General features: G+C 43.7%; 1 protein-coding gene across 1 annotated transcript; it reads right to left on the bottom strand.

Annotated features, from left to right (window-relative positions):
* Positions 1-1,393: 1,393 nt before the first annotated feature.
* On the bottom strand, positions 1,394-12,398 carry trim8b (tripartite motif containing 8b). Its single transcript, XM_010790120.1, has 5 exons — positions 9,881-12,398; positions 3,344-3,439; positions 2,984-3,249; positions 2,313-2,428; positions 1,394-2,218 (listed from the first exon to the last, which is right to left on the bottom strand). The coding sequence occupies exons 1-5, from the start codon at positions 10,484-10,486 to the stop codon at positions 1,524-1,526; spliced, it is 1,779 nt and encodes a 592-aa protein (XP_010788422.1). The 5' UTR covers positions 10,487-12,398; the 3' UTR covers positions 1,394-1,523.
* Positions 12,399-13,554: the final 1,156 nt, after the last annotated feature.

The raw sequence follows: 13,554 nt of genomic DNA, 5'->3' as shown, positions 1-13,554 counted from the left end.
TGTGTCTTAATTGCATAAGGGTCCTAAATGATATCATTGTGCCCTTTAAACAAACATGGGAAAACAACATTAGCACATACAGAGTTGACAGCAGAGACCGGTTTAAATGTGTTGGTTTATTTGGAACCCTTCTCCAAATCACTTCTGTAATTTTTCCATTTCACAAAATATTTACAAAAAAGATACTTTTATGTTGTTTTTTTCTTTCTTAATCTTGTCTGTTGTAACGGCTCCTTTTAAGGACGATGAGAATTGCTTACATTTCGTCCAGTCCAGTCTTATTCTTCTAGAAAAGGTTCATGAAAAAAAGTCCTCCCACCATTCTTTTTTACGTCCGAACACTCATTTTAAAACTGCATACATTTCCCCCCCCCCCCTCCATTGTTCTTCTTATGAGTGCTTTAAAAAACTCTTCCTTGCATGCTTTCAGCTGCAAACAGGAAGCCAAGAGCTCGTGTGCTTATTGAGAGGAAGTGACATCTTTGCCCTGCAGGAAGTACAATTACAGCATCATCAGATCCTCCAGATGCTTGATTGGTTTGGTCTGTCCAGTCTTGCCTTTTTTTCTCTAAAATCAAAGAGTCTCTCTAGACAAGCATGACGCCTACAGATGTACCAATTAACACAAAGTCATAGTAATTACTAAATGGAAACAGTCTTTGTCAGAAGAACATGTTCTGTCCTGTGGGAAGCCAGATAGCAGGAAGGGAGTGCTATAGGAATAAGTTCCCAAAACGTTTTGGGCCAGGGTCAACCGGCCATTCAGATGCAGCTCCCTGCATCTGTAGTCCAGGCATAACAAGGCATCCACAAGTGCATTGCGGGTGTTCCATGGAAGAGCGTTTTGTGTTCAAGCCGTACGATCCATCCCTGAACTCATCAAAGAAAGGAAGAGGTGCCATGACGATGGAAATATGAAGACATGAAGGGCATTTCCTCTTTAAGGACATATCCAACAAAGTGAGCTGGTCAGAAAAACAGATGATGCTAATAACATAAGGCATTTGACCTCAGTACAACTAGAGGGGTGATTATATTAGAGAAACATGAGGCGCTCAACACTGCATGGTTTTATCTCTTCCTTTAAGCGTCAGTGAGAAGCCATGAAGAAGCGTTTTCCTAATAAAAGTTCATTTTCTATCAATCCGTCTTCTGTTCTATAAATTAAAAAAAGATGCATGTGTCTCTCTCCTCTTAGGCCTCTCTTTGTTTCTCGTCTATGTGTAGAATGCTAAGTTGCGCCAGAGTGAGCGTGTTGGCTTTTACGTATAATACACTACACGAAACACTGACTGAAATCAAAGAAAAGAGGAAAATAAAAACACAAAAAGAGATCAACCCTGCCCCCGAATGTGTGTGTGTGTGTGTGTGTGTGTGTGTGTGTGTGTGTGTGTATATAAATCTTAATATTTAAGTGTGTGTATAGTATGACTTGTTTTTTTTCTTCTGGTTAATAAGACGGTAGGTGTGCTATTTGGTGCCTGTCTTTATATCCAAGTGTGTGTGTGTGTATGTCTACTCTGTTAACTTGTGACATAGTGCTTTGTAGTGGGCTGCCCATACAGCCCATAAAAATCTGCATGTCTGTGCGTCTGCGAGGCGTCTATCCAGTCCCTCACTGCCAGGCCCTGCATGGATGGGCCCCCGGAGGCCAGGCCGGGGGGAGGGGGGTAGTCCTGGGCGCTGACCCAGGGGAAGGAGCCAGAGCGGGGGTACGGGGGATGGCTGCGGTGGCCTGACACCGAGGGCACTCCGGAGCAGTAGCAGTTATCCATCGTGCACACCAGGATCTTACGGCCGCCATATTGAGGCAGCACGGCCTGCTGGGAGGAGTGGGAGGAGCTGCTGCCTCCGGGGGGGAAGTGGGAGGAGCTAAACACAGAGCCTGAATGATGGTTGGTCAGAGAGCCGCTTGCACTTCCTGTCCCACCGCCCTCGTTGATGTGAGGAGGTCCGCAGGGGCCGAGCAGCTGCTGATTGGTGGACTGACCCTCTCCGGAGGCAGAGCCGGAGCCCAGGTAGGGCTGCTTGGCTAACGATGAGGAAGAAGTGGAGGAAGAGGAGTCCTTGAAACCTGGAGCTGCACTTTTTCCGACGTTCCCGTTTCCCTCTGGGAAGGCGGTGGAATGTTTCCGTTTCTCCGCTCCAGAGCCCGAGCTCTGACCGCTGGGGTACGCAGGAACAGTCTGCAGGAAGGTGGAGGGAGGGGTGAGGGGAGCTGAGAGAAGAAGAGAAGGGGAGATGAGTGGTGATACAAAAAAAAGACTTTCATGGCTGCAATGAGCAGGATTTCAATGCGTTTGAGATCCTACCTTCCAGCGTTCTCTTCAGGCTCTTCTCTCTTTTTGCGATTTCAGAGAGAAAGAGTTTAGTGTTTACATTCCCCACTTTGTAAGGAGGGAGGCTGCTGCCCACACATGACTGAGACCTGCACAAATCAAGATAAGACGTCAGCTTGGAGAAAAACATCTGTGTAGTATAAACTGCTGAAGGGAGGTTGCTTTTTTTGTAGGCTAACACAGAAGTTAGCACCACCCTGGTTTCCTTGTCAAAAAGCAAATGGAAAAGAAAAGCCAACGTAAGCCTGCTACACCGCTTTCTACGTGTAACAATTAGGACAATTTAACAGAACAAAGTACAATCAGAACATAAAACAGTTAGTTTGAGTTCTAATAATAACATAAGGCTTTGAAGTGATGATGTAAAAAATAGCCAACAACTTCTGTAGCCCTTTTAAAAAACTTGTAGCAACCGCATTTTTTAGGAAACGTAAAAGCTAAAAAGAGAGGCAGTTTGGATGTGGGGTATTTCCTGGCTCATTTTAAGTCTTGGAATAAAACTTCAAAACCTTATTTTGGGCATCCAAACTAAAAACATTTTAGAAACCCATTGACTTGAGACAAGGGAACCATAAGTGCGTCATCATCATTTCTGCGTTTGAGTAATTCCTGCAGCAAACAGTAAAATCCAAGGTCTCCCTCACCTGTCTGTGAGGATTTTAACAGGCTTGGTGTTTTTCATGAAGCTCAGTTCCTCCGCCTTGCTGAAGGCCGTGTGGATGGAGCTCAGCAGCTTCTGGGCCTCGTGGCGCTGCTCGCCCAGAGCTAACACCTGGGCAGCGTTCTCCTGGCAGAACCGAGCCTGAGCCCGGTCCAGGGCCTCCAGTGTCCGACCGAGATCCTCCTCCAGGAGCTGGTGCATCCGCTGGTACTGCAGACGCACCTCCTCCTTCAGCTCACACACCCTGTCCTGTAGAGACAAACATCAGTCCTCCAGTCAAATATTTCTTCGCCATGGAAAAATTTGCGTTGCTGCGCCAAGATATAGGGTGTAAAAAGCATACCTCCACCACAATCTTGTCAGAGTCGAGTTTGCAGAGCTGCTCTTCGATCTCCTGCACCCGCTCCTCCACACGCTCCTGCTGTCTGAGCAGGCTTTGCTTTGAGGGGAGAAAGAAAAGAAGAAAGAAAGTCTTGAGCTTTTTGGAAGTTGTGAACTCAGCTAGCAAGGAGCATCCCCTCCCCATGCCTGAGATATTAGGATCCACAAGCCGGCTAATTTAGTCTCCAGTCAACACACAATCCCTGCGGGGGAGGAGGGAAAAGGAGTGCTGCTATAGCAACCAACAGCTATTTTTTGTTTGCATTAGTGAGTGAGGAGGACTAATGTTGGGGGAGCTGGGGGCAGCGAGCAGAGATAGCTAAACGGGCGTAAAGAGGCAACTCCTCTCAGAGCGCCTCCTCTGTACTCTTATGGCAATGTTGTGGCAACAACACTTGTTATTTCTAGGACGACGGTGGCATGGGAACAACAGCAGACGGTTGCCCAGGCAAAACTGAGATGCCCATCCGGCTCAGCTTGAGGCTAAAATACATTTAAAAAACCTAATGAATGTCTCCATATGAGATCAACAATCCTTTAGGTCGCTCCCTACATTGTGTTAGTCTGAGAGTAGGAATGTCATTGACACAGATTTGCTAATCCTTCATGTTATTAATATTTAATGTGAAATATGAATAATCCTCAATCAACATTTAATGATAGAGAAGCAGACTGATAAGATGGTACAGAGAGAAATAATGGCACCAGCAGGATCCAGAGTCAAAACAACCAGAGTCTACGCCTCTTTGGGAAAAAGCACTTCATGCTAATGTCTGCATGCTAACATGCTAAAGATGACAATACTCATGTGATTATGCTAAGCATGGATTCACCATCTCAGCATGTTAAACTAGGGTGGGTAAAGTATTTCTTTTTTTTGTCACATCTTTTGAAATACTGATCAATAAAATGAATAAGAAATCCTGTATCTGTGGCTGTGGTCATTGAAGCATCTGTGAGTACCAACAAAAGCCATGTTGGTCGTATCGTTCATTATGATAACTTTGGGGAAGTTGCTCTCCTAGGACTGAAGAGACGGGCTGTCCATTTCTCCAACTTTCTTGCTAGATTTAGCGACTCTTGCAGCTAGTGCCGTTAGCTACATTCATTGAGAGGAGTTGGCAACATTGGGCTTGTTTTTGATAATCTTTAGAACGTTTGCTTGATAATGTCTAATGTTACCTACCCACGCTTTAGCTCACTAGTGTTTGCTAATGAGCACCCAAATACAAAGAACAGCAATTATTTTCTCCATGAATAGATTAGTTTGATCTATTCTTCTTTAAAATGTTAACAAATAGTGAAAAAAAAAAGCCTTTTTCCAGGGTGACATCTAACCAGCAATCCAACACCTAAATACTAGAGATGTCCCGATCCGATCACGTGATCGGGGATCGGAGCCGATCACGTGATTTTCAAAAGATCGGAATCGGGAGAAGAAAAATCGGGGATCGGGATTTTTTTTTTTTTTTTTTAAATACTTTTTTAAAATTTTGTATTCAATGTTACAAAACAAAAATGACCATTTCAAGTCTTAAAGGTATCCTGAGGCCTTAGTTTTTGGTTTCAAATTAACACAACATCATGTGATGTGTTGCTCTCTTTGGGCTTGTTTTTCATAGACCTGGTTTGCTTTATTTCTCTCAAATCTGGCAACAGAGTGGGCAGGGTGCATGTCTAATTGAGCAGTAAGCTAACCAAGGATTTTCTACTCCACGATCAAGCTTTATTTTGTTTTGAATCCAAATGCTGCTGTGGAAAGAAAGAAACCTATATCATGTTGGATAGAATAATCCAAATTTAAATAAAGACAAAATACCACCTTAAGGACCAACTTGAATGCTTTTTTCCTCTTAATGCATTGCATAAAGATCGGGAAAAATCGGTAACAGGCAATTGTCCAAAATCAAATGTCGGAAGCAAAAAAGGTGATCGTGACAATCCCTAATAAATACATTTGATTTCTCATCATTACACGAAAATTCTCACTATTGGGAAGCTAAACCAAGAACATTTTGGATTTAAAAATTGCCTGAAATTATGAGTTGATATTAAAATATTGATGCTTATAACTATTTGATTGTTGCAGCTATAAAACTAAGATGTTTAGAGATTACAAATAATCCTCCCTAGATAAAGCAAAACCCAAGATAGCCAAATAATCCATGTTTACCCAATGTGTTTAAATAAAGTGTTGACTGCAAAAGAGCAAAAACAACGGTCTCAAATGTGTCATTTGAATAATGTGTGGATTGGTTGTTAATAAAGTATAAACACCATTTGGTAAATCTTGGAATATGTATGACGATGGTTGTGCATATTGAAAATAACAGGCCATTTTTCTCTCCAGGACGATGACATAAGAACATTTAAAAAGGATCACCAAAAGTCCAGTACAATTGATCTTTTGGAAGGTAAAGAATGTCTGTGCAAATTCGTCCTAGGTATTTCTGTTGATACCAAAATTTTTTTTTTTGTTTTTTTTTAATTTAAAAAAAAAGGGATTTTGAATCCGTCAATAATCCCACTAGACAATAATCAGTTGTTTTTTCAAAAGGCTGAAGGTCTGCTAACATGCCATCCTCCATCATCACTTCAACTTAAAAGCAGCTGATTCAAGATTCATGATCAGCTGCTGTTAGAGCTCGATAGGAATGAAAACCTTCGATAGTCCTTAGCCTCAGTGGCACATGGCGCGCGCGCCACACACACACACACACAACACACAACCACAACACACACCACACACACACACACAACCACACAACAACACACACACACACACACACACACACACCCACACACACAACACACACACCACAACAACACACACACCACACACAACAACACACACACAACACACAACATCACACACAACACACACACCACAACACACACAAACACACACAACACACCACACACACACACACACACACACACACACACCAACACCACACACACACACAACCACACACACACACACAACCACAACACACAACAACACACAAACACACAACACACAGCACTAGGGCTCTGAGCAGAAAGGCCAGGGGTAGCCAAACTAAATGTATGGGAAATACCTTTGAGGGAGGGAGGGAGGGGGACAGAGACGGGGGGGGGGGGTAAAGAGGGGGAGGGTGCCCTTTTTAGCCTGTCCAAAAAAATTTTCACCACAGTGTCTTTTCATCAGAAAGCCACCAGAGCAGGAGATCAGAGCCCAGAGGGGGGAAAGGTCAGGCCTCCTGGATTGGGGGGTTGGGGGGGGGGCGCAACGGATGTTAAGAGCAGAGGGGGTGTGGGGCTCGCTGTAGGGTGTGTGTTTGAGGAGAGGGGTCCACTCCACTCAGCATTCCATGATTGCATTCAACATGGAGGATGTTTCAGTACCATAAATATGGCAAGAATCAATGTGATCAAGATTTTTTCCCAAACGGAGTTCCCCAAGGAAATGATTGGGCCTTATTCCGCAACAGATATAAGAAACTATTTCTTCTTATATTTGCTCTTTTTTCTATGGATTTCTGGAATTCACCATGTTCGTACTAGTATGTCCAACAAGAAAATACAATTTGAAATAAAGGGACATAAAAAACAGATAATTATCATATAGTCTAATTCAGATTATAAAACATTATTATATTATTGGAGCATTCAATTTGATATAAAATACTATGCCTAAATTCCAATAGGAACACTTTGTAGATGATGTGCGTTTTGGTTTTCATCAGATACTGCTCTTTGATGCTTTTAGATTATTCTGTATCCCAAGTTCTGTACCTCTGAAAAATCACATTTACTTTGTCTATTAAACAGTACGAATGGAACAACAACTTGGAAACTCGGTTGGTACACAACTTGCCATGTTTCTGCTCCATAGTATAATGTGTTTTATTCACCTATTGCATATACTGATTGGCATAATAATTTGTAATATGGGATTAGTTACAGTTTTACCATTAGTTCCTGTCTAGTTCAATTATTTAGAAGAGATATTCATTAGTATTAACTGAAATCACTGCTATAACCAAGAATAAAATAATCTTAAGAGCTATTTAAGTGAGGTTTAAATGCTCAGGGTAATTAAATACAACTTATCCATTAGCATCCATGTTGTTTCCAAGCTACGACCTTAAGCTAATGAACACACCAAGGCTGAAAATAAATTCCAAACCCAGGGAATGGGACCATCCGTGGAGCCTGTGAATGAAGCAAACACCTTTTTCATAGCAGACATTTTGACTTGTGTATTTAATTAATACCATTCATTATGGCCGCATTCCATTTAGTGGAGGTCTTGGTATGGTGAGTGCTACCTCACTTGGAAACGTAATGGAACTGAGCCATCGTTATCAATTCCTCTTGTGATTTTCTTACCATGACTCGTCTAAATGTCTGCAGTTAATAAAAGGTTTATTCGGAGCATGTTAGCATAGAGCCCTGTTTAAATTGATTTCCCCATCCTGACTATATGTAGGAAAAACATGTCATTGTGAAGGAATTTGGTAATACAGCTTTTAAATTCAGACCAGGTCCCACCCGATGGCCCTTCCTGTGCCCCAAGCGACAGATTAACTATACAAGAAGCTGAGTCATAGCATTACCAACAGGAAATACACCCGAGCATGACACGGTTGACACCTAAACAGGGTGTTGGGTGCACAACATGAGTCAGTCAGCATTGAGGCCTTCATGGTTCTCAATCTGACTAAGCTGCCCCATCAAAAAAACAGAAAGGGGGAGGAAAACCAACCCGACCTCTGCCGGGACGGAAGACAGCGAGCACCAAACCCCCAGGAAGGGAAGAGGTTAATAAAGAAGCCCCAAGTAGACCGCAAATCAAGTGACGAATCACTTTAATCCCCTTCCCCTTGTCTCAAGCCCCCCCCACCCCTCCCTCACAACTGGCGATCCCTGAGCTAGGATGCACCTGTGCTGGGGAGATAAGGCTCTCTGAGGGCCCCTTATTGTTCCACCCTCCACTGCATTGTTTGTCATTCCAACAGATGAGAATGGAGGTTGGAGTGGATCACGACAGAAAAATGCACTCACGCGGGCGCTTAAAAACACTCAAAATGCAATTGTGTCCTAAAATGGGAAGTTCTGTTTTTGATTGAGTCAAGTGATTTGGGAAAAACGTGAACAATGGAGAACTCCGTACCCAGAAAACAGCACTTTGTGTTTTTTATTTGGCTAAAAATGACATAAAAATATGCTCTTTGACCTGGTGAATTAAGAATGATCTCACTGGTTTGTTTAAAGCAAAATTTAAGGATGTTAGCAGGCCCTTATTGATCACCGAAGAAATGATAGCTCTTGCTACAAACGGTTATCTTCTTGCGAACAGAGCGTAAAACTAGAGCTGCAACGATAAACTCACCTATCAATCTGCTGATAAACAGAAAAAGGAAAGGCTTATTATTCTGATGATTGATAAATTGTTAGTCATATTTCTTTAAAACATTGCTGGAAATACTGTTTTCAGTGTCTCAAATATGGATATTTTAATTGTTTCTCTGTTTTGTATCATATCAAATTAAATATCTTTGGGTTTAGGGCTTACACAACAAAACCCGTTTAGGAATTCACCTTGGACTTTGGGAAGCTGGGATGAACATTTCATTTTCAAAAAACAATTGGCAGATTATTTGATATTGTAAATTCATAAAATGTATTTTGTTTGACCAACAGAAGACATCCGGTATACTATCAGAATTGATAGATAGAAGATGGAACTAATGGTTTAGTTTCCATTTTAGCATACACTTCAATCAAAACAGAATCAACTGTTAGTCTTCATTTGATTTTGACTAATTAACTAAGGATCAATATTTTCACTTTTTCTTGCCAGCTGTCTGACATGTGATGATGTCAAACCACGATCTGAAGTTTTGTTTCGGTCAAAATGTCAGAGTGTGACATCATCATGGAGTGAACAAACAAGTATGTTAGGGCTGCACGATACATCTGTTCAGCATCGACATTGTGACGATACGCATTAGACCCAATGCATGGGTGTGCAGTGTCTAGTAAGGCAAATAAACACATACAATGTTTTTTCTGATGACCGAAACTAAAACTGGCCTGTTTTTTCCCCATGAATACTGTCTGATATGACATCATTTATTCCGATTCTCGTGGTCGTTGGATACACAGACTTTGTTGGTAGAAATTGGACAACAGAGTTCCAATGATCACCATCATTGTTGATCAACCTATGGAGCCTGCTAGCCGTCGTTAACAACCTGAAAATGAACGAGGAACAAGAGAAAAACAGAAAAGTTGGTTGCAAATGCAGTATGTCTACAGAAGGACGGTGTTGACCAAAAATTGGTTCAATTTCACCATTTGATAACAAATCCTTTATTGTTTCGTATATTGCGAAATATAGCGCCGAAGAAAAAAATATATATTTCGCCGGTTTCTTTCTCCAATACTTAGCAGGCCTAAGGTTTGTTTTTGTTTAAGGTATATGTGTGTATGATATAAATATGTATCTTACTCTGATGTCGTTGCGTCGCAGCTCCACGTCAGTGACGGCGTGGCCGTGGCTGGGGTGGCAGCGGGCGAAGCAGCAGTACTGGCACACGGCCGTCTGCTCGGCCTCGCAGTGGTACAGTCTGTACTCGTCGTGCTGCAGGCAGGTCCAGGCCTTCACCGCCTCTGCCTCCACCAGCAGGTGCCCGAGGGCTGAGCATGGCTGCTGCAGGTGAGTCTGGACGTGGGACTGGCAGCAGGGGGCGTTGCAGCGCAGGCACACCTTCACTGCGGGGAGTGGCGGGCCTCGACGACACAGGATGCACTGCAGCGCAGGCGTGGCGGCCTTCTCCACGCTCAGGGCGTTGTACTTCTCCACTATGTTGGACAGTTTGTGGTTCTTCTCCAGGCTGGGCTTCTGAGTGTAAGCATGATTGCACTCGGGGCAGCGGGCCAGCGTGGAGTCTTTGGCCCAGGCCTCGCTGATGCAGCCCCGGCAGAAGTTGTGCTTGCAGGGCAGCTGGATGGGATCTGAGAACACGTGCAGGCAGATGGGGCAGATGAGCTCCTCCTCAAAACAGTTCCTCCACGTCTCAGCCATGTCAGAGGACATCATGGTGTGGACAGGCATACACTATATGTTCCCACTTGTACAAAACCTCTAGGCCTTTCTGTCCTCGCAGAAAAACCTCTAAAAAAAACGACTTGAGAAAAAATTAGGATACAAAAATATGCCGTCCTGAAATCAGTCTGTATATTTCAACCCTTGTGACCAAATTAAACTCCCTGACAGGTGACGAGTATTGCTTATTGCTGCAGCATGAAGGCAAATTCCAGAATAATTGACCAGAGAAGGCTTCAGGCAAAGGATGACAACACCTTGGTGATTTCAACACACACAGCAGGGGCTGACGTTATACAGATTACAGTAAACGGTGCTTTCCTTTCCTCTAAATCACACACAAACATAGAGGCCTGCCTTTACAGCTTCTGAGTCTGTTCATAGGCCTACAGGAAGCTACAAAGCCTGTCAGCTACAGGTAAAAAAGCAAACAAGGCACAGAGCACTAAATATCTAATTATTAAACATCACAACTACTCATATGATCATGAGGTTAATCAATCTCTATGTAGCACATGAAAAGACACTTGATCCTTTTTTTCTGCTGCCTGCTCAGGCCCTTACCTTGAGCTCCCTTTACGTTAACGTCGGATTATGATTGACTGTGGACCAATTCAGACCAACAATCGAAGCATGAAAACCACGGAAAGGGAATATTACAGTCCAGTCCACACCCTGATTACTAACCACACAAAAAATGGCTTAAAAAAAAACCTGAATCTGTTTTTATCTAAACCTCAAGGACGCTTGAATCCGTCAATAATCACAACGCAGCGCAATGCTTTTGTCCGCTGAATCATAAATAAGTATCCAAAGGAGCCTCCACCTGCAAGTTAATTATACATACACCCAGCAACGGTTTGGCAGTAGAAAGAAATAGTGTTTCCCAAAGTCAGATGGACAACACAGCTACCTCCAGCCCTTCAATTTAACATAAAAGCGACATTTCTATCTGATGAACACCGCCTGCTATGTGGCACCGCTCGCATATCTGTACACAAGGCCTCGGCTTTTTCTACCAGGTTTCTGTCGACAACAAAGGCCTTATAATCTCATTAAACTGAAAATCATACCCGGGCCATCATTTCGAGCCTGTTTACTGCATAGTTAATCGTTTTAATAGTCGAGTCCAGCTCCTGCGCACAAAACAAAGGGTTTTAAGGATCCGCAGGAATGTTGGCTGCTGTTGCAGAAGCCTTTTGGTTCCCCCCTCCGACACATCTATCACAAATCTCCTCACACCGAGATCTATATTATTATTGTATCTGTTCACGTTGCTCTCACCTGATTCACCAATCTCAGCCTTTAGCCAACAACATAATTTTCCTACTTCCTTATCTGGATTAAATCGTGTAAATTGCTTCAGACGTCACCTCACCATAGCACAGGTACAGATAAACACTAGCAACAAAGATACAAGGTTGATATAAACTATGGTCATTCTTGTTTTTAAAGCAGCCCTATTTGATATATTTAACTAATAGAAAATACAAAAATATACCCTCCTAATTTTAAAGGGGCCGTCGCGTTTCTGTCCTTGTTAGGGGTAGCTGTCATCAGCCATCTTGCAAATCCTCATTTAAAAAAAAAAAAGAGGAGATATCCGCCGTGGAGAGGCTGTTTCACCAAAGCTGCTTTTCGCTAGCTGACCTACACAGGCACATTAGCGGGTCATTATTCAATAAAAACACGCCTTTTCGTCGTTAAGCTAGGTCCAAACGGAGCAAGCTTGCTGTGGGTATTTTTGCGTGGCCCGGTCTGGTCGGTGTGTCCGGTGTGTGTCGACTCCGTGGTTCCAGAAAATCTAACACGGTTGAGAATAATAATCGGTGTTTTCTCCCCCCTTTCTTTCTCTGTCTCTATCGGTCAGGCTTTAGAAAGAGGAGGAATGCAGGCGAGCTGGACTGGACTCAAACCAGCGTCAATAAATCAATAGAACAAGACACTTCCGGTGAGGATTTTCAAAGTAAAACGGCGCTTTAGCTCTAAACGTGTATAAAAAGGATACTTTATAAGTCTTTACCGGTCTTTACCACACAGGCTTAAAGAAAAATTAAGTTCATTGAGTCTGATTTTTTTTTAATGGAATTTGTAGATACTAACATTTATTATATATACAGTGTATGATACTAACACAGAAACAAAAATCCAGAATATATATGTTGAATGAAAAGGCGCTCGTCGTCTGGTGGCCGGGCTTGCCACGGAGCCCGGCCGGGCACAGCCCGAAAAGGCAACGTGGGCAACACCTCCGCTTCTCCGTCCCGCGGGCCCACCACCTACGGGAAACAGCGATGGGGTCGGGTGCGCTGCCAGAAGGGTGGCAGTGAAGGCAGAGGGTCTCGACGGAACAGACCCGGGCGACAGAAGCTGGCTTTGGGGACGTGGAACGTCACCTCTCTGGGGGGTAAGGAGTCGGAGCTTGTGCGGGAGGTGGAGCGTTACCAGTTGGATCTGGTTGGGCTCACCTCTACGCACAGCGTCGGCTCTGGAACCTCGGCTTGGAAACTTCTTCTGGATAGGGGTTGGACTCTATTCTTCTCCGGAGTTACTCAAGGTGTGAGGCGCCGGGCGGGTGTGGGGATACTCACAAGTCCCCGGTTGGGTGCTTCGTTGTTGGAGTTTACCCCAGTGGACGAGAGGGTCGCCTCCCTACGCCTGCGGGTTATGGGGGGGAAAACTCTGACTGTTGTGTGTGCTTATGCACCCAACAACAGTTCAGAGTATACGGCCTTCTTGGAGACCCTGGAAAGAGTCCTGTATGGGGCTCCTGAAGGGGACTCTTTAATCTTGCTGGGAGATTTCAACGCACATGTGGGCAATGATGGAGACACTTGGAGGGGAGTGATTGGGAGGAACGGCCCCCCTGATCTGAACCGGAGTGGTGGTTTGTTACTGGACTTCTGTGCTAGTCATGGATTGGCCATAACAAACACCATGTTCGAACATAAGGATGCTCATAAGTGTACGTGGTACCAGAGCACCCTAGGCAGAAGGTCCATGATCGATTCGTTATCATATCATCATCGGACCTGAGGCCGTATGTTTTGGACACTCGGGTAAAGAGAGGGGCGGAG

Source organism: Notothenia coriiceps, unplaced genomic scaffold (genome assembly GCF_000735185.1).
Source record: "Notothenia coriiceps isolate Sejong01 unplaced genomic scaffold, NC01 NC01_scaffold00033743, whole genome shotgun sequence".
Taxonomy (NCBI): domain Eukaryota; kingdom Metazoa; phylum Chordata; class Actinopteri; order Perciformes; family Nototheniidae; genus Notothenia; species Notothenia coriiceps.
This window is presented reverse-complemented; position numbering and strand designations above follow the sequence as displayed.